Raw genomic sequence first — 26,342 nt, forward strand, 5'->3', positions numbered from 1 at the left:
AATATTTTATATTGAAATCATAAGGAAAGTGGAGTAACTCTTGAGATGTCACCACCTTAAGAAAACTAGCACTTTTTTTCGGTTTTTTTTTTTTTTTTTTTTTTTAATAATAAGCAAAATTTGCAATTACAAGACGGACGCGATTTTTATGTTATACTTAAGTGCCATATCGGTTCAAGTACGTATAGTATACAACATTATTTCAATAGGTGACGAAAAAACAAAAAGAGATGCCATAACTAGTAATGCTGCGTTTAAAGTTTAAGAACAGGGCACCTTGACATGGAGACGTCACACTTGAAGAAATGCTTACAGGGAAAGTAATTTTGGCAAAGATTTAATTCTACATCAGATATTGTTCCTTTTACGATCAGCAAACAAATGGATAAGGCTCGTTCCCGTCCGAGACGAAGAATATGTTTGCTTATGTGCCAGTCGTCGTAATACCTTCAGCTTATATTTTTGAAGAAATTTTTGCTCATATATCTTCGCCTTTTGAATGCATTGTACATCACAATGTGTTTGTCTTAATTATTTTGGTTTTATCTTCATTTTTGAAAAATACAAACCATCAGCACCTGGCGATTTAATGCGATTGCTTAAGAAACCATAAACACACAAATACATAAATATTTCATTACATATTCACCTTAAGGGGTTGTTTATCCGCATATTCAACAATATCGACTTTAATTTTCTTCACTTCAGTGGCATTTCTTTTTATATATGTACATCTATAAACGCGCGCGCGCGCACAAAAAAAAAATAAATAAAAAATAAATAAACAAATAAGTCGTAAGCATTTTTTAATCTTTTCTTTATGTTTTCTGCTTAAAAATTATTTCGCGGTTAGCAAATTTCGGCAGAAAATTAAAAAAAAAAAACAATCATTAAAATAAAACGAAAGTATCCAGAGTTTCTGTGTTCATTTGCAGGCAAATCTGAGAAATTGTGAAATACGAACTCATCGTTTTTTTTATTATATGATTCCTTATATTCGAAATCTTACAAATGACTCGGCAATCAAAACACCGGAATAGCTATAGTTTCGGTTCTTAAATGGCGAAAGGTCATCGTTGTCATCCATTAACAACGTCTTATGAATCGAACATAAGCTTCCGCCTCAGTTGACAATGCCCTGATAGGTGAAAATTTTTACTAGGCACTCGAAATCTTCAGTTAATGAAAACATCTATGACTACAATCGTTTGTGTTAGGTGTTTGCAAAAATTCTGATCACTTTTTCGCTTGCAAAAGGCATTCATTAAGGAAAATTTTGAAAATATATATAAGTCGAAGTAGTTTCCGTCACTTCGGCAAGATGTCGAAAGAACTTATATTGATTTGGCAACGATCCTGCCATCCACATTTTCGTACCCGCGTGCCACGCAAGCCATGCTGCACCGATCTGAATAAGTGGTAATCACAAGGCCTCATATCTTTTGAGTACGCTAGGTATGGCAAAATTTCCCATTTCGAGACTGCGAAAAATATAATTAATCGAAGAACGTAAAGTGAAAGTTTAGTTAGAAGACATACAATTATATTCGGCTGTAACCGAGCCTTTAGTCAAATAGTCTTTGTACTATGTCATAATACGCGAAAAAACTTGAGATAGACCGCTTTTCGAATCGATCGAAGCTTGTCCGTCCGTCTGTCCGTTTTTCATTCTTGTGCTCTGTTTTTGGCTAAGGACGAATGCTTTGCAAATGGTTCCTATCATAGCAGTTTCCCCATCTACAGCCTTATTTCCAAGAGTCTCCTTATATGAATAGCAGTATTAGGGAAGTTGGTATAGGGCCTGGGGCGCATTATAATGCTTTTATTTGTACATTACGGACGCTTGGAAGTATTTTTATAGATCCTACGGTTCATGTAAAAAACAGCTTCAATTTTTATACGTTTAGCTTTTGTGGGATTAATGGATATTCAAGATTCTCCCGGTTGTAAATAAGTGTCACGCAAGCGTTTCTTTTGCAAAAATAATGTCTTAGCTAGACTTGAATAGAATTTATTTACTTTTTTTTTTTTTTGTTTTATTTTGCTAAACAAAAAATTTATGAACATTAAGCGTTCATGTTCTTCTTTTTTCTTTCTTTAATTACTTTTGTTCTCGAATGCGGCCAGGAATTCTCTAATGTCAGCTGTAATTATGTATAGTTCGATTACAATACCATAAAAGGCAAAGCAGACTAGAATGGTGTACTATGCACATATTTGCTACAGTGTCATTTTCGTGCTATTTGGAGTAGAAGAAGTGCAACGTAATGATTATTGTTTATGTATTTCATAATTATTTTAGAAATGGTGTCAATATTTCCTTAAGCATTAGTATAGAAAAATTTGCTTTCTCAACTCAGCGAGAAATATAAGGAAATTGACAAAAGCTAGCGGGTATCGTAAGTAACTAAATATTATTCAATTCTGAAAGCAGTTACAATACTTGTTATGACAACAATGAAATCCCAAGAAAATGTTCTCCGAAACTTTAGTTAAGCTAAACGTTTAAGAGACTATGAAAAGGATTCATTTGAGCAAGTTTTTGTTTGCTCTTTTCTAATATGAACAATCCACCAAGGGATGTGCTCTATACGTGCGTCACGCTGATGTCCAGAAAGAAATGAGAAAAGGGAGAACAAGCGCTAATTTTTATGCCTTGATGAAATTTACTAGAATCTCTTAAATATTCCTGAAGGAATATAGATATCTTAGTCCAATCTATTCTGTTAGTTGTAACACAAAGTTCTCTCTTCTTGACTAGCATTAAACTTTGGCTTATGTATAGTGGACAAAAAATGAAGAGCTTGTCTATCCGCCTGACGAACCGAGTAGGCAAAGAATTTCGAATGGCAACTCCATGGCCGTGGGTTCGAGTCTCAAGAGCGAATGAGTTTTTAATAAAGCCGATAACCTTAGATGCATGCTACTGGTGCAAGAATTTGATCTTAGAATATATTCTCTGACTGAATTAATAATAATAATAGTAATAATAAACAATTCACGAAACTTTTGCAAGCCCGACCATTAAGCACTTTGCGCCTCCTTTCTTAACACTAAATTTCATTTATTCTTATCTTAAAATCATCATGGAGACCCTTGTAGCAGAAGTCTTATATGGGATGGATCTCAAAGCTCCGAAAAAAATATATTTTCCGTTCAGTTAAGAATTTTTTCTCTCGTCTGTCCGTCCGTTTGATGGAAAGCTCATAAGGGCAAGACTTATAAAAAAAAAAGCAAATCATGGATGCATGCGTTCTTGGCCGGCGATTAAAGAGCAACTTTGGAAGTGGGTGTGATTGCTCCCGATAAGCAAGAAAAAAAAGTGAACTTGAAAATCCATAAGAAATTTACATTGAAATTTGATACAAGTGCTTGGTATGACTTGTAAAAAATGTAGAACAAGAATAAGTCTGAGGCTCATTTACAGTTTTCGTATATTGGTTCAAAGCGAGCGAGATTTCAAATGGAATATAATTTTTTCATTTAGTAATGGAGTTCATTTACACTTTGCCCGTATGTGGGTGCGCGCCCTAGGCATTTAGGAGGCAACTTTTAGCTTAGCGATGAACGTTTTGACAAACGATGGTCGTTCGCAAAGCGTTCTGTATGTTACACACGGAGTAATAATTTTGGTATAACTTAATCCCTTGATAAAGATGAGTATACATGTATTTCTAAGAATTACTTTTATTTATTTCTTATAGAAACGGAAATGGATGGCTGGTCGGGGTATTATTAATAATAAACTACAATAACAAGCAATATATGTACATATGTATATATATATATATATGCATATATAACGCATATATATGTATATATTATATATGTTAAATTTATATTATAACAACAACAACGACAATAATTAAAAATAAAATTTTACGTTTAAACAATAATAATAAACGATTAATAGTTTAGCTTAAAAGCTAAGAAAATATTCTTCTAACAAGTTTTATAGTTTTGTTAAAAGACGCGTGCTTAGAATTAACACCAACACTGTGAAGAAAATATGATAAAAAATAATGATGATTAGGTATTATAGTTAAAGTTAAAAAGAAAACGTGTTAGAATTTTTCTCACTGACTAACTGCTGTTTCAGACAAGGTATGAAAAATTTGATGAGAAGCGTAGCATTATGAGCGAATTACAAAATTTTAAATTCCTCTCACATACACTGACAGCACGATTTATTTTTTTATTTATTTATTTATTTTTTTTTTTTTTTTTTGTTATGCATTTACTTATAATATTTGCTGCATTGCAAGTTTTCAACTTTAATTTTTGCTGTGTGATAGACATAACTCATAATGTTATTATTTATATTTCATTGGTTATCATTGTAGTAATCAAATGGCTTTTAGGGTAATAATGTATGTTCATTATGGGCCACATAACTAATTGATCAAATATTCCATTTAAATCGATCTTAAAGGTTGAATGCTTACCAAAGTTCTTCAACTTCCAAATTTTTCCGTACCATCAGTTATAGCAGTGAGTGCTGAGGTGGCGCTACAGGAATAAATGCTTCCCTTAAATAATTATTCATATTAAAAAAAAAAAAACAGAATTTCTTCTTACCAAATAAGACGATAAGCCCTTAAAATCAATAAAGAGCATCCTTATGATGGTGAAAATGTCTAAGTTATTGGATATTAAATTAAATCTCGCTGTTTTCGAACAGAATGTGTAACCAACACTATAAGAAGCTGAAGAAAAATTATGACTACTCCTCATCTGAAAGTGCTTTGGAAATGTGCAGCTCTACGTGAAAGGATAAATTATACCACTAAAGTATCAAGAACGTAGTATTTCGTTGTCTGCGTCGAAAAAAAAAAAAAGGGTTAGAGAAAGCGTTAACTGTGGGAGGCGTTCCGTTTCGAGGAACAGTGCTACTGACTTGTAATCTGTGATGAAGAAGGCACGCGCGATTAGTCTCGATACACACTGGTCAAATCAGGCGGTGAAAAAGCTGAATGTCTCTGGCGCATCTCTTTTAGGAAAGTCAACTGGGAGTGCGGCGAATTATTGGTTGCCTAAGTCAAACAAAAATTATTACAACTAAACACTACCCAGAGCTAGTAATCCAAACATGTCCAAGTATCTCAGATGTCATAACATTGTGATTTATCACTCCGCGTGGTAAAACTCGTCCAGGAGACGTTAATATCATTGAACTGGAATGTACCATATTCCTCATCGTATTCAACTTACCCTTACCCTTTCAAATTAGCTCGGCATTTAATCGATAATTTATTGGCTACTCGAGCGGAGCTTTCATTCTTATAACAACACGCAAAATGAGAGGTCTTTTAGCGGATTACTTTAAACGCCCAAGTGTCCTTTTATCCCGGTATTCAACTATCCAGCTAGCGATGAACATTACTTTGAATAAAACTTGTTTTATTATTCTCTTAAAATAAGTGATTAGTGTTTCAAAGAAAAAAGAAAAGGGAATTAGATATAATAAATTTTTATCCCATCCAATCTAATTTAACGTCCATTGACAACAAAGGTGGGAAATAAATTTGCAGAGATCAAAACTGAAAGCCCATCAAATTTAATTCCGCTTTCTTCTCCTATTTTTTTTTTTTTTTTTACGATCACATAAAAAAACTTAATGCCCCTATCTCCAGGTGCCACTGCACTAGATTTGTCATGGGTATGCTTGAAAAATTCTACAAAAATTTTATAAGTAGCAATCATAAAATCTTGATAAGTTCGAATTTCAACTGCCCGTCCCTCCGTCTGCCTGTTATTGCAGCCTATTGCCATCGTAAAAGTTCAGACAAATCACTGATATTTGCCGCAAACGTTTCAAAATATTGGCCGTTCATAACAAATGTAAAATAGTGACATTTTCGCGTTTAAGAACAGCCTCGCTTATAGTGAACATGAAAAGCAAAAGAAAAAAAAAAGGCAAATAAAGAAGCTTACAAAGGCCTGCGGCTTAATCTTCTATACTCATACACTTTCATGTTAAAAAAAAACTTGAAAAAATCGTATTTCGATGTTCAATAAAATCAGTTGGGCCTGGCTGATGTCTTTCCAACTTCGGCATGCTTTTGTCGGCTTTGTCATACTAATCACACTTTGGTGGACATTAACTATTATAACTATTATAATATTTCTTGCTAGGATGTGCACATACCCTTTATTTCTATTTCAGATAATAAACTGAAACGAAGATAACCTCAACATTTTTGGGGTGTGGAAGAGTGCACCTATAAAGTTACGTAAACCTTTAGTTATGATAACAACATCAATTGTGGTTCGGGGTGTATTAAGTTTGCGCGGACGGTTGTAACACTTCAATGGACTTGAGATAGTCATCTGATGTGGACCCATGTATTTTTGTATTTTATGCTCGCAATTTTTCACATATTTCGATGAAATGTGATAAAGTGACGTGTTTTGAACGAACGTTATTGAAAATATGTCGGATCGGACCGGTCTTTCGACCACACCCCATCGAACGTTTTGTTTTAATAAGTCGTAATAAGTGAAAGTACACGCATATTTCTGCAATTTGTTTTATGCGATTTCTTTTGTGCGGTATGTACATACATATATATATAGCGATCTCGATTTTTAATTTGTATTGCATCAGATTACATAAGAATTGAGTCACCCAATGCATTGCATATATGTGCATTGAAATCTATAATCGTGCCGTGCTAGTTCGGATTTTCCTGAAACACGTTGCGTATCTCGTTAGGCCGCTGAGTTGATTTTTTGCAATTCCTTGTTATTTCGTTCGATTTTGAGCTATTTTCTATGGGAGAGGGAGGTTCTTTCCTATTTACCGCATAAAAAAAGTCTTTTTAATTGTACTACGAAAACTATTTTTTATAGCTTGTCGTGATATATACCTCTTTTTTGCTCTCCCTATCCATCACACGAAAACAGATTTGAGTGTGTATACTTATTACAAGCTTCGCTCTGGCTGTTGTCAACGTTTGGAGAAAGGGAAAGGAGAACACCTATCGCCTTTGGAATTTTCAAGGATTGTTCCATTACCTTCATTATTGTATTCCAAATACGTTTTGCCAAAATGAATTTGCGTAAGTTTGAATTAGAAAGCCTACACCTGTGAGAGGAGACATAATTTTTTTTTGTATTAAGTGCAATATCTCTCGGTAAATGCTTTATGGGTATGTTTTAAATGATGATATAATTACCATAACTTAATATAGTACAAGTAGTAACGGCTATGTTAGTAGCATTGATTGTGTTGTATTATAAAACGGTATTTAAATGGTTTCATTGAAATTTAAATCAGCGTGAGAAACGAAATTTCCACTAAACTAAATTTCTCAAATAAAGACGAAGCAGACGCACGTCTCTTTCATTGTTCGTAAAGACGCACTATCAAAACTGTAGAGAATACATAATTAAAATACAATGCAAAGCGTAGAGAATTAAAGAAAAAATAACATCAGACTGAAGAAAGATATGCGCTCAAGCTCATAGAAAAGCAAAATATACAATTTACAGCATTATACAAGGACCGTGCAATAGGTGTGCACTTGTAAATATATTTTCTTTCAATTTTTCTCATCTGATTGCTGGACTTTGGAATGACTTCGTTTTGTTAGCATTTGTCGCGTGCTACATCAGTCGCTATATGATTAGTAAGCTGTTTGCTTATGCATGCTTTCTTTCTATATAAAGCATTCCAAAGTCGTTTATAGAAGCTTTAACTCCAAGTCTGAGTTAATTCTGTATTTTGAGGGCTTAAATAGTCAGCTGTTTCAGCCAAATTCGTTAGGAGCTTGTGGAAAGTAATTTGTCTTTAGTCGTTATCATCGATCAAATCTGGATGCAGTAGAGTTTACTTAGGCCGTAGTTACATTGAGTGCTCAGACGATAAAAGCATAAGACTTATTGATTCATTAGGCTGAGCCGGCTTCGCTATCTCTTTTTTCGATCCTTTCGGCCGCCACCATGTTATAGGAGTAGGGCATGTAGCCCGATATACTTGGAAGGATTGGATATCCCCAGAATGGATTTGCCTTTTTAGGAATACAGTCAGAGAAATGCGTGGCTTGCTGTTACTACGAGCCATGTAGAGGACAGGATGTCATTAATAGAATTTTTTTTTTTTTTTTTTTTAAATTTGACAACTACTCAAACGATACCACCCGTACGTGTAACGTATCGATAGTCAGAACGCACTGAGAGTAAAAAGAGAGGGATAGGTGGCGACCCCAGCCTAGCGTGTGCGTACCGAAATCGGTTCAGGTTTTAACTATACCTATTAAGTATGGCTCTGCCTACAGAGATTTGCACTGGCTATGTTTGACTAAGTAATCCCATCACGAAGAGAGAACGCACGCTGTGCTTGTCAATCCTTTGACTAGACGGGAATTATACGCTTCAAAGAACTAACGTGACTGTATATACTCATAGCTCCTATGTGTATGCACGCATGTCTTACGCAGTGCTTTAGAAACTAAAATTATTTTCACTTTTTTCTTCTTGCGCTTACACTTAAAACATAATTGCGCTTAACTTTTTAATGAAGTGCACGTACTGCTCATTAGTACACATTTGTAAAGTTGTTTTAACTCAGATCGTCTATCTGTTGCTGTAATGATATTGTGTTTGCCGAATTATTGCAATAAGTAAGTGAAACGATCCGCGCCCGTAAAAGCAGATAAACAACGATCGAGAAAAGTTGACTTAAATGAAAAAAAAAGTTTCCAAATTTTCTCAATATTTTACATGAAACATAAGTGCTTTGAAAGGACCATACAGACAGATTAGACAAAATCGGTGATTGCTGTCACCTGCTGTATTATATGAAAACATCAAAATTAAATCAATAAACTTAGATATGTCAAAGATTTTCATAACCATATATAAAATTTAAAAATGACCGAAACGGGTTCATCGGAAGGATATGCACAAAAAGGGTTAAAGGTTAAAGTATTTGATTCCGATAGTGTTCCCGATTGTAAATTTTTCTGAAATATATCTTAACATCTGTCTAAGATTTCTAGACAAATTTTGATCCCTATATGATAATATTTGGCGGTTCTAATGAAATTTCTGGAAGAGATGACCATGTAAGTGGACATCCCTTTCAATTTAAGACTGTGTTCAAAAAGTAAGACCAATATTCAAGTTAAACTGCGCGGATATATCGAATAGCGGAAAAATTTTTTTTTTCCAAACTTGGTAGCACTGCGACACATATTCGTGCCAAATTTCGCATTAATGTGTCATCGGTGCTTGGTTTTGTGCGACACAAAAAGCAATTGTTCCGATTGGTTCCTAGCTGTCAGAAGAGCATTATTATGGGATATGAGACTTAGACCTGTGCACATGATTTGAAAATCGCTCAACAATCAAGATTATGTTAATAGTTTTTTTCGATTATTAAAGGGCTGTGCTCTGTGAAATGCCTCCGCCGAGCCAAGCGTCATTTGCTTGAAGCTATTTGCAAAAAGCTTGTCGAAAGGCAACTCTTGGTTTATGCATCCCGATAATGCGCAATCTCACACTGCATGGGTTCTTCGAGACCATTTCAGTAAACATACCTTTCCGTATGTCTCGTCGTACTTACCTGTTTTAGCCTCATGTGACTTCTCGATTTAAGAGATATAGGATGAATCGCGGAAAGCTTTGAAGGTCTTTTCGTAAACTGACTATAATAACACTATCTGAGGATCGCAAAAAAAACGTTGGCATAAGCATGTAGTACCTAAGGGGGATTACTTTGTAGGCACCGAAATAAATTTGGAATAATGAATAGATTAAAAAAAAAATAAAAAAAAAATCAAATTAAATTGGTCTTACTTTTTGAACACGGTAGTTCTTTTTCTCGTACATTTTGCTATTTTTATTGTTATTGTTATTATTTCTCTACAATCGAGTTCTAATACCTGAGTAAATTATTTTATATTCCGTAACTATATATTCACATATAAATACATACATGTGTACACGTAGTAGCCGCCAGTCAGTCAAGCGCAATGCAATAGTGCTTGAATGTGTACTCGAGTGTGTGCGTAAAGTACATGAGTGGAAATATCAGAAATATTATAAAAATTTGACATAATTTTTAAAGTGATGATATATTTTCTCTGGAAGATTATATTTTGCTTTTGTTCTTGCTTCTGTTTTTTTTTTTTTTTTTTATTTATTTTTTAATCTGCTTAAACAATAAAAAGAATGTTCTTTTTCTCCAGTACTATTTTGAGTCATTGTAGACTCTTTTACGTCATAAGATATATTATATTAAGTGCATTGTTGTTTTCTTTTTTGTTTTTGTTTTTTTTTTTTTTTTTGTATTCTTCTTGTCTCACTATTGTGCACATTTTTTTATTTGTAATTATTTCAACTCTTTATTCAGATTTATTTAAATTGTCAAAGCCATAAAATTAAATATATGTCATACTATATAAAGCCACAAAGAATACGTAAGAAAGTTATGCTCGCATATAAAGCGGATTTTGGATACCCACCACCTAAAGCTGTTAATAATGAAAAAAAAATAAATAAATATCAAATAAGAACATTATAGTCGGACAAGACTGTTGACTGATTAGATATCCCACACCATACCGTCTTTAGGGAAATGCGCGAGTGAGCGGTCCGATCCGACCCCACCCATTTTCAATAGCGTTCGTCCTCCATCAAACACAGATATACATGGACGGAAGTATAGACTAAATAAAAGCTGAGTGTATCTCAAGGCCGAATGGTACTACCACGAACTGTGTATCAGGTTTATAAATCTAATCCCTTCTCCTCTCAGTTTTATATTGACTGACCGCTGGACTGTTTGTTTACATTTTTGCAATGAAACTTAGGGTTGTATTCTGGCGATACGATCGGTCTGTAGCCACTATTATCGAAAACAGTATCTATTTCTTTCCGCAACTTTTTTTGGATTTTGTAACAATTTTCGTAGTCCAGACGGTTAGTCAAAAAACAAATCCCCTTCAATATCAATTTAATTACCAAATGTAGTTTGTGAGTTCCACAAATCATAGAACAAAAAAATACCGTATGAGTAATAATGCCTCAGTAATGTTGCCCGGATTGGTTGGGGGGTTAGCTGCACTAGCAGATCGCAGAGCCTGTTTCGATGCATTAAAAAAACATATATGACAAACTTAATATATCTTCTGTTGGGGGGGGGGCGAGACATGAACAAAATGAAACCTAAAAACTTGTTCAAATTTTGTTTTATTTATTGCATGCCGTGCATAATGGGTCTGACTGTGTAATACCTTCAGCTGTCATTCAATTCGATATAATAGAATAATTGTAGCCTAAGCTATAAATTATTATATTCATTTACGTCATTTTTATTCAAAAGAGCAATAATTATTTATCAGATAATTTTTATTCGTACTTTTCAAGAGAAAGAAAACGAAAAAGGCAAGCTTCAAAGCGAATCTAGAAGAGCATCTGTAAAAGAAATAAAAAAAAAGGAAGACTTCGGAGCGAGTCTTCGAGAAAATCTGCGAATGTATGGCTTTGGTAGACACTTCCATTAATTGCTCTTATTCTAAAAAAGATTATATCTCCCGTAAATATTTACACAGGTAGACGCCTGTCGAACTTATTTTCCAACTTTTTCGTTTCCGTTGAAAAATTTCCGACATGATGGTGGCAACGGCGGTTTATATATTGGCGTGCATTGAATAAAAAGAGAAAGGTACGTGATTGGTAGGATACGATTAGACAAACGTGATTACCCGGATTTTTCGAGCTCAAGTATCTTCTTCGAACGATTTGCCATGCCGTGCGACCGTTACTAATTTGGGGTTTGGGGCGATTTTCGCTCTTTTTGTGCCAGAAACGAGAATGAGCCGCATTTATCCAATAGGTTACAGGTGAAAAAGGACGTGAGTTTTTCAGTTTCATATTAATTGCGCATAAAATTTAAAAGATGTGAAATGCTTTAGAAAGTGAACCCCTATATGACTCGACAATTATGACTCGAATTCGTTCAATAAGAATATACGTAGGTAGATAAAGCAGTTCTCATCACGGATGTCTGTCCCGATGAGCTATTCACCAATAGTGTGGGATGCTAGGCTGCCTTGTCGGTTCTTCTCTATTGAAGATACGCGCACATTTAATAGATTGCAAAAGCTTATTATTCAGAAAGTTTTTGTTATATAGATTTTTGATTTAATGTTGCTTGCACACCCCTCTATTTGTTCTTTCGCCTACATCTTCGTAGCGTTTTCTTGAACTTGTTCACTTATAGAGTTTCTCATTGGGGACACTTTTCACCGATTTTGTTTCGTCAATCTTGCAATAGATTGCATTGTCTGCTCAGATCACCATAACATCGATGTTCAGCTCTTGATCATTGTTTGCATGTAATCGACATGATCCGAACACTGTGTGTCTGCTATTTTTACACGTCTTTGTCCTATCGATGCGGAGAATGTTTATAGACTATATGAGTGAACTTGATGTGACTTTCTTTTGCTCGCTTGTTAGCGCATAGAGCAGTGAAAATAATAAAAGAACCGTTGAGAGCGGGAATAAAGAACAAGACTGGAAATATTTAAGAGAGTTATAAGGCTCAGCTCTCAAAAAAAAAAAAAAAAAGGAAAAAGGCGCTTCCCTTGAAAAGCTTATGAGAGCAGAAGATCCTAAAGATCATTGAAAAAGTATTCGCCAAGAATTTAGAAAGTCTTACGTGCAAACCAATGCAAGAGTAGAGTATAGGCGGTATGACCTTCTGTTAAGGTTCTGGTAGGAGATATTCTTGTCGTTCTTGCCATGATTTTTTTTTTTAAATAACCAATCCCGAGATTTTCCCTACACAGTAATGGCCACGAAAAAATTAGGGGGAAGAACGAGATGGGGAATGGCCGAAGGCAGCATAAACTCGGACAAGGTTTTTTTTTTGTACTTTGTGTTACTTTTTTACAAGGGTACCTTAAATTCAGCCGGACTTGAGATATACCTATCCTTCATTGTACCGATCGATCCAGGGTCACATTCTGAATAACTTTTTGTATCGCGTTTCTCTTGTTTGTCTGTCCGTCTTGCTTTCTTGTGTTCAACCTGCAGCCTGCAAGTTTTTACGATATGCTGATCAAATTTGGAAAGAATCTCATTGAAGGTACTTCGGACCGGAGCATATTTTCGTCCATTTATCCTATGACGCATTATTTTGAAATATCGTTATATGGGTAACCGTATCAAGCAAAGCGATGTAGGGAAGCCTAGGACCACTACATTGTTCTTACTAATTTTTTGAATATACCAGTGTGGCCAAGTTTCCCGCAAACAACATTTTTCTGGCACGAAATATAACATGTTCGGCATCATGACGTCATATTTGTGAAAGATCGTTATATGAATAACTATAGGTTGATAGAAGATCCTGGACCCTGGCCCACTATAGTGTTTTTATTTGCTTTCTAAGGTTTTGATGTTCTTGAAGGATAACATCAGCGACGTACCTTAGTAGCAAACGCCTTTTTCTTCGTCTAATTTATGATTTTTTTTCTGTCAATTTTTTCAAGTGTATCTATATATATTTATATATACATGTGCACATGCATGCGATATATATTAATAGTGTTACATGCATTTTACAGTGCATGCTTTTCTTCAAATTCTCATTAGCTCGACCATATCCTCAAGACATGCATGCGTGAGAATCCAGAACTTATTTTCACAGAGTAGTGGTTTTTTTCCTTATCTTTTTCTTCTTCGTTTTGCTTTTGCGTTTTGTTTTGTTATTTTTTTTTTTTTTTCTTATAAAAGTAGAACAGCGTAGGGTTCTAAGAATGCTTTTTTTTACTATTATTATTAATTCCTTCAAAGTTTTATTAAATTTGTAAATAAAATTTCAAAATATATTTTTATTTATTTATTGACTTTGTATTGTATGAAAAAATGATATAATAAAATTTATTGCATCTTAATATGATCATAATAAAGTGGAACATACAACACCAACATGTTTTGTTGTTAAAAGAATCTGTCAACAAAAACATAAAATAAGTAATAATAAAAAAAAAAAAATTGTGGGATTTGTTTAAAAATAACCTACAAGTTCTTACAAGTAGGTAAAGTTTATATGATTTGCTTGAGAATGAGTTACGGTGGAGATAAAAAGTTTTGCAACACATTTTGCGGACATTTTTTCAAAGCTTCAACGCATTTTGCAAAACTCACAAAGTGCCCACAAATTGCTAAAAATTATTAATTCGTGGCATAAAAAGCGATTAAGAGGAACGATCTGAACCTTATTTAAAATATTCTTATTAGACTTTATATAAGAAATGACGACATCGTCTGCATGCATTATGCATGTTGCCTATCACCTTAACTACAATTACATTCCATAAAGTTAGGTTAGTTTTTTTCGGAAAAATGAATATTGAACTTTGACTTGCTTTATGCTTCACACTATTTTGAACTGAAGTCACTTAAAGTATTAATTACTGATTGAGACGACTCTTTAAAGCTCAATACTATATTTTTCTCTATTTCCGCGCATTCCGCCGCCTACTGGGACGTGAAGCCTTTGTAAACTATAAATTTCTAATTCTTACACCGATCACCGTTTGCAACGGTCAAAAGGAAACTTGAGAGATCCCACAAAGTACATATATATAAAATCAAATTCAAACTCTGATTCGATTTAGGCATGTCCATATGTCCGTCTCTTGTAAACATTCGATAAATCTATCAATTTGGAAATGAAAAATTTCGGGCGTAGATTGGTATTAAAAATGGATCAAATCGGTCGAACGACACTTCTACAGTGCCCCATAAAGTGAAAACACTTTTCTTTTGTAAAAGGAAAAAAAATGTGGTTTTTCTGTTCTGTGGGCGATTCCGTAGCACCTGGGAAAATTGACCACCCCCGTCCAATTTGACAGTATATCGAATTTTAATTTTGTGAATAAAAAGTAAGTAAATTCCTGGCCAGTTTCAAATTCGGAATGCACCTAAGTATGTCTGCCTGTTTGTCTGTCTATCTGTCCCTCTGTCCAACTGTCGAGTGTCTGCGGTTAACATTTTCCCGTTCGCAAATATGAAGATATCGCCTTCAAATTTGAAAATGTCCCAAACCGGTCTAAGGACACGTCTACAACGGCCGCATATCTATGAAACATAAACTTTGACCACTCGTGTTCTTCATGTATTTATCTTGTTGCTCATAAAATGCGACACTCACCCCATTTTTATTATGAAAATAGAAAAATCAGACGCGCCCACCCAGTGTTATAGGGCATAAAAATTTAACTTAGTCTTCAGCCACGATGCAATATAATTTTCTTACATGTTTCAATTGAAATTTATTGCATTGCGGTAATTGAATGAAAAAGTGTAAACATATTTTATACCTAATAATAGCCTAATATTTTTTATATTTTATAATTTCGTTCGAGGCATATAATTTTATTACAAATCCTCTAACGTATTTATTATAACTTTGAGTATTAATTACAAAAATTTGAGAATAACGCTAGTAATGCAGGTGTGTATGTTGCGTTCGCGTTTGCATTGCTGTGTAAAATGGTGATAAAAATTTGACAAATACAGTGTCAACAAACAACAAATTTTCAATAACCAAAATCAACTCCAACACGAAAAAAAGAAAAAAAAAAAAAAAAAACAAGAACAACAGCAACAATATGGAATTCAATGTAAATATTTGCTATAACATGCATTGAATTAATGACATTTTATGGTTGTTAAGAAAAAATTTCCAAAACTATCTGAATTATGTGAAAAGAGGGCCAACTCAATGAATAAATATAAACGCTGCTGTATGGGAAAGGGGCGATGGCGCGGCAGAAATGAAAGATTGGCTATGATTGCCAATCAAATGTTTTACAAATTGATTACATGATTATTGCTTTTGGTTAGGTCTACATTGGCTTGTTATATTCAACTTAACTTTTTCTTTTTGTGTAAACGAAAAATTTTAGTAAACAAAAAACAACAACAAAAAGAAAAAGGAAAACATCACATATTCAGTGCATTGCTTGAAGTTTAAAGTGTTTACACACACACACATATGTATATTCATTATTATATATATATATGAATGTTTTTGTATTCTTTCCTTTTGGTCAATACAAATTAGTTAAATAATTTTTTAAACGGTTTGTTTTTACCAAAAATAAAATCAAAAAAAAAAAAAAAAAAATTAAATTCACATACAATTAAAAAAATAAAAAATACCAAAAATACATAGAAATTAAAATACTTAATGCGTATGAGATTGTGTAATATTAAAAAAAAAAACAAATCACTAAAGTAATTTTCAAAAATTTAAACATTTATATTTATATAAAAATAAAACAATTTAAAAAAAAAAAAAATTAGAAAAGACAAGGTAGCTTTCGAATGATGACTAAGCTGTTTCGTGTGAATCATAAAACATCAAAGCAATAGCAAGGTTAATAGCATTAAGGAAATTATACATAAATAAATGGATTTTTTTCTTGCCATAGTTGAGATAGGGATTTTGGAATCGATCTCTCCCAATGAGTGCAATCATTTGAACATCCCGTGTACGCAAGGATAATGATGAGCAATTATCAGTCATTCCAAGCAGATTAGTCGACGAAAATCATCTTTGCATTATATTCTCTTCTTCGCTCTCAAAAGCAAAATATGATGATAGGTGATCCAACTATTTTTGAAATAAGTGTTTATCTCTTTCAATCCTCGCTGCTCGCAGTAAAAATACTCTCTCTCTCTCTCCGGGTGCAATCAGTTTGCTTGGGCGAATTGACTTACGAACATTTTTTTTTTTTATTAAAAATGAATCATATAAAAAAAAAAAATTGTCGGCTCATGGGGATCGTGTTCGAAAATATTCATCATCTCTAATGGGTTAAATAATTGAAATGTGCTTTAGTAAGTTTCGAACTAATTTAATTTCCTTTGCGCTCTTTCAAGTTCTTATCATTTTCTTCGCTCTACTTAGCCTTCCTTTGATTCACAATTATTGCCTTTTCTTCTACAAAGTTGTTTGCATTCTCTTAAATATGCATTCCATTATGTTATTGGAAGCTTTATCAGCCCTTTTTCTTCTCTTGCTTCGCTTGAACTTTACTTTAATTGCTGGGCGTATTCTCTTGAGTAACTTGATAAAGGCTCTATAGATCAATTCGAATTTAAGTAGCAAAGACACCTACCATCTGCCTTAACAGAGCTTTGCAAGTGCCCTAACAGAACACTGTTAAGTAGTTAGGATTAGGATACAGTTGGAGTTGGAAGCCAATCACATCTAAATAAGAAAAGGTTAAAAATTTTTTGGTGGACACAATTCCCTTAAAGCAGAATTTGAATTTGTTTAGCTTGTTTGAAAGGTATTTTCGTATAGATTACTGAGGTGTCCACAAATATTTTACCTTTTCTAATATGGACGGAGTAGACTTTCAAATCAAACTATAGCTAAATTCTAAAAATTGAACAAACCCCTGTTAAGGTTTTTGTAGAGCTCCTTCGAAGATGATTCAAATTAAATTCGAATTTTTCTTCCCTTTGATATTCTTTATAAGCTTACTGTGTTCTTGCTCGTAGTTTTTTCTCTGCCTCTTTTCATCCAATAATTACTGTTCTTTCTTTCTCTTTATCATTTTTTCAGTCTTCTATTGTGTTTTCCATCCTATTCTATCTGACTTGTCGTCATATAGGTTGTTACTTCTTCTTCATCTCTTTTTCAGTCTTCTGTTACTTTTTCGATGCTATTCTATCTGACTTGTTTGCACCTAAATTGTTATTTACTGATGGTTCCTCCCTCCGTATCTTGTTTTGATTCCTCTATTACTTTTTATACTCTACTCGATTTAACTTGTCTTCATCTAGATTGTTATTTGTTGCCCTTTTCTTCCTTTTCGTTCCTTCATCTTTATCTCCTTTCATTCTTGTGTTCCTTCATCTATCCTTCCCTTCCCTTGCTTTTCATCATTCACTATCAGTCATCTCCTCCCATGGTCCTTTCAATATTTTTGCCTATGTCAATTTCTCTAAAGTTCTGTCACTTTTCATTTAGATTCTCGAAGTGTGGAACTGCTTGCTTTATTTTATTACTTACTGTACCTAATGTCTTCCCCTTAATTGTTTTAATTGTCGTCCCTTCTTCTTCGGCTTTCTCGCAATCTCTTCTAATTCTCTTTCTTCTCCCTTTTCCTCGCTTCTGCCTTCTCGCATTCTCATAGGTCGAGCATGTCGTTTAGCCTGACTTCGATACTCTAAAATTGTTTTCTATTCTTTTCGAATGTGTTGTGTAATTATATTTATATATGTAATTATATGAATAAATGTTATTTTTTGTAGATATTTTAGAAGCACTCTGTGTACTGTTTTCAGTACATGATAAAATGCAATTTTCAAATTAACATACGAAAGTCTGAAAGCTATTGGTTACGTTTATGTTTATAAAACAATTTGAGACGTGTACTGATAACAGTACAGGCGGTGTTGATGAGTATATCAGTCATTGTCATAATTATTTTAAAACTAACCCATTTTCAGGAAGGTAATATATCTCGCTTTCATGAGTGTACAAAATAGTTTTAAGCATTCTGTGTTGCTTGCCTTCTGAAAAATAAGCATTAAATCTCAAAAAATTGAAAAAATAAAATGTAGTAACTTTCAGCCATCCAACTTTAATAATTTCTGGGTAACGAGCGAAAATCGAAAAATTTTGTTTAAAAAAGACAGAGTTGCGTTCAGTTTACGCTTCACTCCGCAGTTCTGCTCCAACCGATTTGGCCCATTTTTGTTTGATACACACATGCAACAAGAGACACCACACAGACGGACGGACATGGATAAATGAACTCAGAATTTCACGCTGATCAAGAATATATTTACTTTACAGGGTCCCTGAAGCTTCCTTTAGGGGGTTACGAATATTTTCGAAAAAAACAACCACTTACAGTGGAGGGTATAAAAATAAAAGTTGAAAAGTCATTGGAATTTTCTATTTGACTTAGCAAGACTAAAGGAAATCTTTAGTAATATAATTCTTGGTTTTTACAGTTCAGCAAAAGGTTTACTTATGACAATCATGCTACAAACATGCTATGGTATAGATTTTAAGTCAAATGTCAGCAAATATTACAAACAGGTTGAAAATATTTTGCAATGATTGCCTCAATAAACCATTATTGTATTATACATTCCATGTTTCAGCAAAGTTCAATGCTCTATGGAAATATAAGCATAAGTCATATTTTCCACATTATATACGTTGGGCACATTATTTTAGTTTAATATGAAATTAATTTTCTTAGCTATAATATATGGAGCATTATTTTATTGTTTCAATAATTACAAGCAATAAACAAAAAAAAAAAACAAAAAAAAAATATAGTAATAATAATAATAATAATTACTCAAAATTAATACATTTTTTTTGTGAGTACCGAAAACGGTACATGTAACGTGTATCGCGCCTGTTGCTTTGCTTAGTGTTTTTTTGTCTCTCTTACGACTTTTGCATTTAACCTAATATCGATCATCTATCTCACCTTGCTCTTGGGATCTTTATACGACGTTCATATTCATTTCATTTAGACTGTGCAGTTTCTTGGATATATTCGACTTGATGGAAGAAATGTCACTTTTTTTCGAAAATGTAAACTACGTTTTAATAAGATTAGGAGAATTTATTCAAAACTATATACGATTAAGATTTCTTGAAACTTAACTTTGGGTTATATGCGTTTTGTAGGTGATTCCCTTTTATACCATATCTGTATTCGCTCTTTAAATAGCACATGCACAGTAACAGCGGCAGTAGCTGCTTGCTTTCATTCAACTGCTTAGATTGATATTAAATGTTGAGATGTCATTCTATATATGTGTGAGGAGAAGTCTTTATGAGTTACATAAGGGTTATCTGTGCGGTTAACATACACATTAGCTTACATTTTCAACTTTTTGTGTTCATTTTATTGTTTTCTTTATTTCTTTTTTTCTAGTTTTAAACCACATAGAGATGTTTTTTTTCTTCTTTTTTTTCTCCGGGGTTTTTTTTTTTTTTATTATTTTTTCTCTTAATGCTTATTTTCCTTTACCTTGACTGTAAGTTTTTATTTTACTTCTCAAATATACCTCAAGTACATGCTTCACTTATCTGTACTATTTGCGGTAACGTTGTTTTGCACATATAAAAATATGCCTGAGAATTATACAAGTAATCGCCACAGAGTAACTTATACAAAGAAAACTGTGGATGCATTAGCAACTTGAGGGCTGGGTAGACTTAAAAATAAAAAAAAAAAAAGTACAGTAGAATCTTTTATAATGAACACCGCCCAGCCGGCTTCAGCACGATTTCTAAACAAGTTTTACCATGCCTTACGCACATTGTGTCCGCATACAAACTGCTTAGAAATGTTTTAAGCAAAATAAATGGCTCCTGAAGAGGATAATAACATCCTGAGTATACAAGTAGATCTAGTTATTAAATGTAATTTTAATAAAATTAGTTGTCGCTTGCTCTCTTGAACCGTGATTTACTAATTAGTTATCAATTTGAAAGGTGTAAGGTCTTTTTTATAAACCAACAATATAAGCTCAGGGGTTGTGCATGGTTTTTTCATCTCTATATCTTTCCTTGCATACACGTATCAACGCTAGAAACAAATTCGACTTTTAAAGCCTTGTTTAGGTGTTCACATTTGCTCGCTTTATAGATTTCGTTTAGGAAGGAAGGCGTTATTCGAATCAGAAGGAAGTAGGTATAGAGAAAGAGATAGGCGATGATCGTGCAATAATGACTTTACCGGCTGAGCTCTCGGTACAAACAACTATGGGAGGGTTTTTGGATAAGCATCTCTCTTATCTACCTGTCTATGTTGGGGCAGTAAAAAAAAGAAAAGGAAAAGGCCTCTTGCGGATTCAAATCTCAATGCAATAATATTTACTTTGGCCGTAGTTGCGATGAGTGCCTTGTTCTTTACCGATTGTGCATACTACCACTAGGCAGATGCCGGTTCTCCATCCTCTTCTTGACTTCTTTCCCACCATCAACGCATTTTGCGAATAGGGGACATCACCCGATTGGTTGGTCCTATAATAATAATGATAATAAAGGAAGGAAAAAAGGAAGTTCGATTTCAGAAGGTAAAAACTAGGTTATGATTGGAACACAAGAGCGCTTGTTCAAGTGCCACTCAATCAGTTGAAAGTTAACCGAGCTAAACACTTAAGACAGAAGTAGGTAACGCATGTATAGGGTAAGGTTTTATAGCAAATGATAAAAAATATTAAGTTTTTTTTAAAAATAAACTAAAAATTTATTTTTGTACAATATATATAGAATTTTCTTTTTTTATACGGTTTTCTCCGAAATATTTCGGTTATACGAAACCACAACAAGTATTGATTGCAGAGATTAAGAGTAGTGTGGATAGGAATAGGTATTTCACTTCGAGAATGAGGTTAAATAATGCATTAAGTTTTCCAACATAAGGTTCCTCTTTACATAGTTCAGATAGTTGAAAAAAGAAAAAGGAAAAAACTTTTCAATCTTTCTTCAGTACGAGTTTGTTATCATTAGGTTTCTTATGTGCAAGTTAAACAGAAAGGTATGTGGTGTACGTATGAAAACACAAATAGAGAAGGCTTTATTCTTAGGAAGGTATATTCAGTTTGGCTTTTCTTTGCCAGCCTAGAAGGCCCTAAAGTTGTTCCAGCTTTGTATTTTTATATTAGTGTCATAATGGTAAAAATTCCAATAATATATGAGAAAAAGTGACCAAGGTCCATCCAAGAATGATTAGCGTCTGATTAACGTCACATGGAGGCAAGTTAAGTGATTAGGCTTCCCTTGCCATGCGATGTTTAACGTTTGCATTTCGGGACAAATTGCCCGCAAAAGAGTAGAGTTATCGCAAATAGAGAATATCCTCAGAAGAAGACGTAATGACGTCATCAAATTTTAAAACTTATTTAATTGCTGTAGAAGTATGTGTTTTTTCTCTCACTTTGTAGACGCAATAAAGTTTTTCTTTGTCCGTACCTAATGTGACCGTAAGTGTTAAAAATCTTTAAACGAATTTATGTATATGTGTATAAGCGTACTTGCATACATTCACTTCTACCTATTTAGCAGGAACGGAAATATAAATTTCCGTTTAACATTAGTGGAAATGGTTGTTGCGCATGAATCAGATGAAAATAGAAAAGACGTAAGCGTAAAATGCGTAACATATTTAATGTCTAAGTGCAAATAAAATATTAAAAAATATTAAAAAATTTAAATTTAAATATTTAAATTTATGAGAAACAAAGAGAAAGTTGTAGGGTGTTAAATACATTATGAAGAAAGAAAAAAAAATGAGTTCACCTTCATCCTTCAGTGGTGAGTACAAAAATGTGCAGAAGTTCTGAAACTATTCTCACTCCCCCTCCTCTCTCGATTTCCCCTGTCCATTTTTCTCTCATCCCTTTCTTTTCCCCCCGCTCCCCTCTTTGCCCATTCCCTATCCCCGCCATCTCGTTCTCTCTCTCTCTCTCTATCTCTATCTCTCTCGCTCTCTTTCTCTTCTTCCCAAAAAAATCGCATATGGCTTAGACGAAATCTTTCTACTCATTTATGTGGTAAAATTAGTTGCAGTTATAGCGGTATGTGTTATAATAATGCATTCATTTTAAATGAAATCAAAGAAGTAAGACTTCTCTGCTACTTAGAACAGAACGCTTGAGCACCAAAAAAAAAAAAGAAAGGACAGATGGACAGACAAGCTTAGATTCGTTTGGTAGAACAAAGTTTGGGTGAAAGTAGCATACACCCCCCCACACCTGCTCTTCTCCCATAAGCGCTGTCAAAAGCAGTATTTTGATCAATAACTCTAATAATTCATTAATTTTGAAAGTGACGCAAGTCCACTTGTTCATAAATAAATCTTAATTTTGTTAATTAGCACTATAAACACTATTAGATAATATCATATTTACGCTGTTCATTTATGCGCATGCAAAAACTATGTCCATTAGTGCTTATCAATGCTTTTAAATTTTTTTATTTTTTTAAATACAAACATTTAAATACTTCGCAATAACAAACAAGTGAATGTACTACATAATGGCATATATGACATAATAAGCATATAATGTCTTTTCAAAATAAGGCGTTACATGGGGAGCGGTTGTAGAAGCGATGTTATCCGAATCATTTTCAATAGTCTTTGTCCTTGGGCGGAAATATGTCGGTGCATCAAATTTCCTTAAAATATTTCAAAAATTGCGAAATGAGCACAAGGGAATAAGATGGACAGGCGGACAGACAAGTTTTGATCGATCCAGAAAGCGATTTTGAATCGATTGGTACAAATAAATAAAATGTGAATCTATATCAAATCCTTCTGGGTGTCGTACACATCTCCTTAAACTTACATAAGAAAACAAGGCGGACAGACGGACAGACAAGCTTAGATCGACCAGTATGACAAACGAACAGTCTACCTCAAGGCTTTCTGGATGTCGCATGTATGCGCATAAATTTAATATATCTCTGCAACACAAGGGACTCAGGGCATAAAGATGGGCTTGCCTCCCCGCACGACAACCCACTCATATTATGACAAATAAACAAACAATTACATCAAGCGATGTTTATTATCGATCTTGTTTAAGAAATTTTTCAAACTCGGTATTTTAGAAAAAAATCTGTGCCGGGTACTGGCGTTTCCGGCTAAGAACATTTATTTCTCACAAAATTCTTAATCGAATTAATATATGATTGCCTTGATTCATGATTTTTCTATGAATTTTTATTTTTTGCCTTTTTTTTTCTTGCTCATTAATTCTTAAAAATTGCACATGTTTGAGTGAGAGAGGGCCAGGGATAGGGGGAAAAGGGCTTCCGATCTTCCCATTAGAGAAAAACGAGAGGTGGAAACAAACATCCAGCCATCTGTCACAATTAATTCAAATGTAAGAAATATATGCTATGGATTAGTCGAAGCGCGCTTTACATCAAAGCGCATTTAATTTCATTGTTTCATTTAAAAGAACACAACGCACACTGCTTTCGTATAATGACAATAACGACGGGTTATAATAAATTTAATTAACGAAAGACTTTGAAGTGTTGTAGTAGCGGAAAGAAAAATGCATTAACAACAACAACAATAACAACAACAAATTGTTTTATAAATAATTGCTATTATTAAATTGATTTTCAATTAAAATTGTATGAATCGACAAACGATCACAGGTGCTCACACTTTTAAGCTGTCATTGTTTGTTGGCATCTAAATGCCTTAGAACAATATTATGTAAGCTTATTATGGAGGCATTTACTGTTTTCTAATTTGTTTTAATTTTTTATACATATATTATATACTATTTTAATTTATGGAATGTTTTTTTGTCTTTTCATTGCAGATCAATTTGACGATGATAAGAATGAGGATAAAATCGAAAAGGAAATTGAAACAATTGAATACATAGACAAGTAAGTAGAAAAGTATTAAAAGTTTTGGACTTTTTTTCTTAGGATCTAAAAACAGATGGACGTAGTCCAAATATTGTCGATTTCGTTTCTTATATCAAATTCCTATTACGGTTTAATTTTGATGTATATAAGATATGAAAATTTAGACTTTTATACAAAGGATCAAAAATAGGCTAAGATAGTCCAAATTTGGTACAGTCAATTTCGTTTATCTTAAATTACTACGGTCACGTGCATTTCATTCTCAAGCAAGTTTTCGTTATATGAGAAGGGATTTGAAAAATTAGCTCAGTCGGCTCTACGTTTTGCACACCAATTTGGGAATGGCAATCCATTTGCAATAGCGTTAGTTCTTGTATCAAAGCATGTGATTGTACTAAATTCAATCAAAATGTTTAAAAAATTTAGTTTGAACGCAAGAAAGACAGACAGACACGTCCGTATAATGAAAGTTAGATATAACTTAAACCTTTTTGTCGGAAAATTTTGAAAATTGCAATTTTTTTTCCCTATAACGACTCTTCAAATTAAATCCTTATATGGGGAAGGATCGAAGAAATGAGCCAGTCCGAATCGTTTTGGATAGCGTTGGTCTCTGCATCATAAAATTGTCCAACTACGTCCAACTTACGAAAACTAGGTAGGACGGACAAGTTTAGATCGGTTCAAAAAGTTACTCGTAATGTAGTCTTGTACCACAAGTAGTGTAGGATATAATGAATAAGTTTGGCTTTTATTAACTAAATACCATTAAGACAAAAAAGAAAGTAGTAAGAAAGTTATATAAGGCTGCGTTCGAATCGCGCATACCCAATTTATCTTTCACTTTCTACTGCACTAAAAGGCGTTGTTCTACACATATAACATATGCCGCCTACCACATTTTCGTCTCAAGTTTTCCATTGAGCATAAGTTGCAATAGTAGGCGGATAGACGGACCAACAATTGCTATTCACACACATTTTGTATTATTTCGGATGTGTATCCCTGACAAATCTAGTACACTGTTTCCATTATACATAAGTACATGGCCCTGGAGATGAAGATATTAAAATTTTCTATGTAATCTTAGTTAAAGAAACAAAAAAAAGTCTCAATGACAATTGCCTGCGATGTTAAAATAAAAAGCAATATCATTTATGTCTTACACAAAGCAAAACAAAACGAAATCGTTACAGTAACAAAAACTTACACAATATTTAAATAGTTTTTGTTTTTTATTTCGAATTTGCTTGCAAAACGAAATTTTGTAAAGATTATTTTCAAAAGCAATAGTAGTGCTGGGGCGGGTCTGATACAGACAGATATTACAAAAAGAAAAAAATCAAAAAAAAAAAAAAAAACATAAAGCATAAAAGACGTGAACAAACTTCATTCATGACCGCTAGTAATGAAATAATTAAAAAATTGCCACATAATCACATACAAACAACTGAATTATAGACCACAAGAAAAGAAAAAAAAGAAAACAGATCACGTATTGTGGTCAGATTGTTGTGAATACAGGGTTTGGTCTGACAGGCCAAGCAATGCATGCAAGTATTGCTAATGCACCAGAGTTAATTTTGATTTAACTTATAATGTGTTGGTAATTTGTTAGTGTTACTGTTGTTTTTTTTAAATTTTTTGTTTTTTCTATTTTTAATTTTTTTATATTGCTATTTCTTAAAAGTTGTGTATAAACTAAACGATTTTTGCAAAAATATTTCCTATAAACTAAAACTATAACAATTTCTTGTTTCTCGCTGGATAAAAAAAAAAAAAAAAGAAAAAAAAAAACGAGAAAACACATAATTTGCAAATATCCGTTGGTTAAAGCTCAGAAAACCTGAAGCAATCTCTATTGCATACATGTGAATGTATATATGTATAAATATGTGTATGGATATGTATATGTGTATGTATATATATATGT

General features: G+C 33.4%; 1 protein-coding gene across 4 annotated transcripts in view; it reads left to right on the forward strand.

Annotated features, from left to right (window-relative positions):
• LOC119639650 (tight junction protein ZO-2) overlaps positions 1 to 26,342 on the forward strand; it is a 188,971-nt gene that overhangs the window by 32,678 nt on the left and 129,951 nt on the right. For all 4 annotated transcript variants that reach the window (XM_038037179.1, XM_038037178.1, XM_038037191.1 and 1 more), the window contains exon 2: positions 24,358 to 24,427. In XM_038037179.1, coding sequence (XP_037893107.1) covers positions 24,358 to 24,427 — 70 coding nt within the window. The remainder of the gene's footprint in view (positions 1 to 24,357; positions 24,428 to 26,342) is intronic.

The sequence above is a fragment of the Glossina fuscipes genome, unplaced genomic scaffold (assembly GCF_014805625.2).
Source record: "Glossina fuscipes isolate IAEA_lab_2018 unplaced genomic scaffold, Yale_Gfus_2 112, whole genome shotgun sequence".
Taxonomy (NCBI): domain Eukaryota; kingdom Metazoa; phylum Arthropoda; class Insecta; order Diptera; family Glossinidae; genus Glossina; species Glossina fuscipes.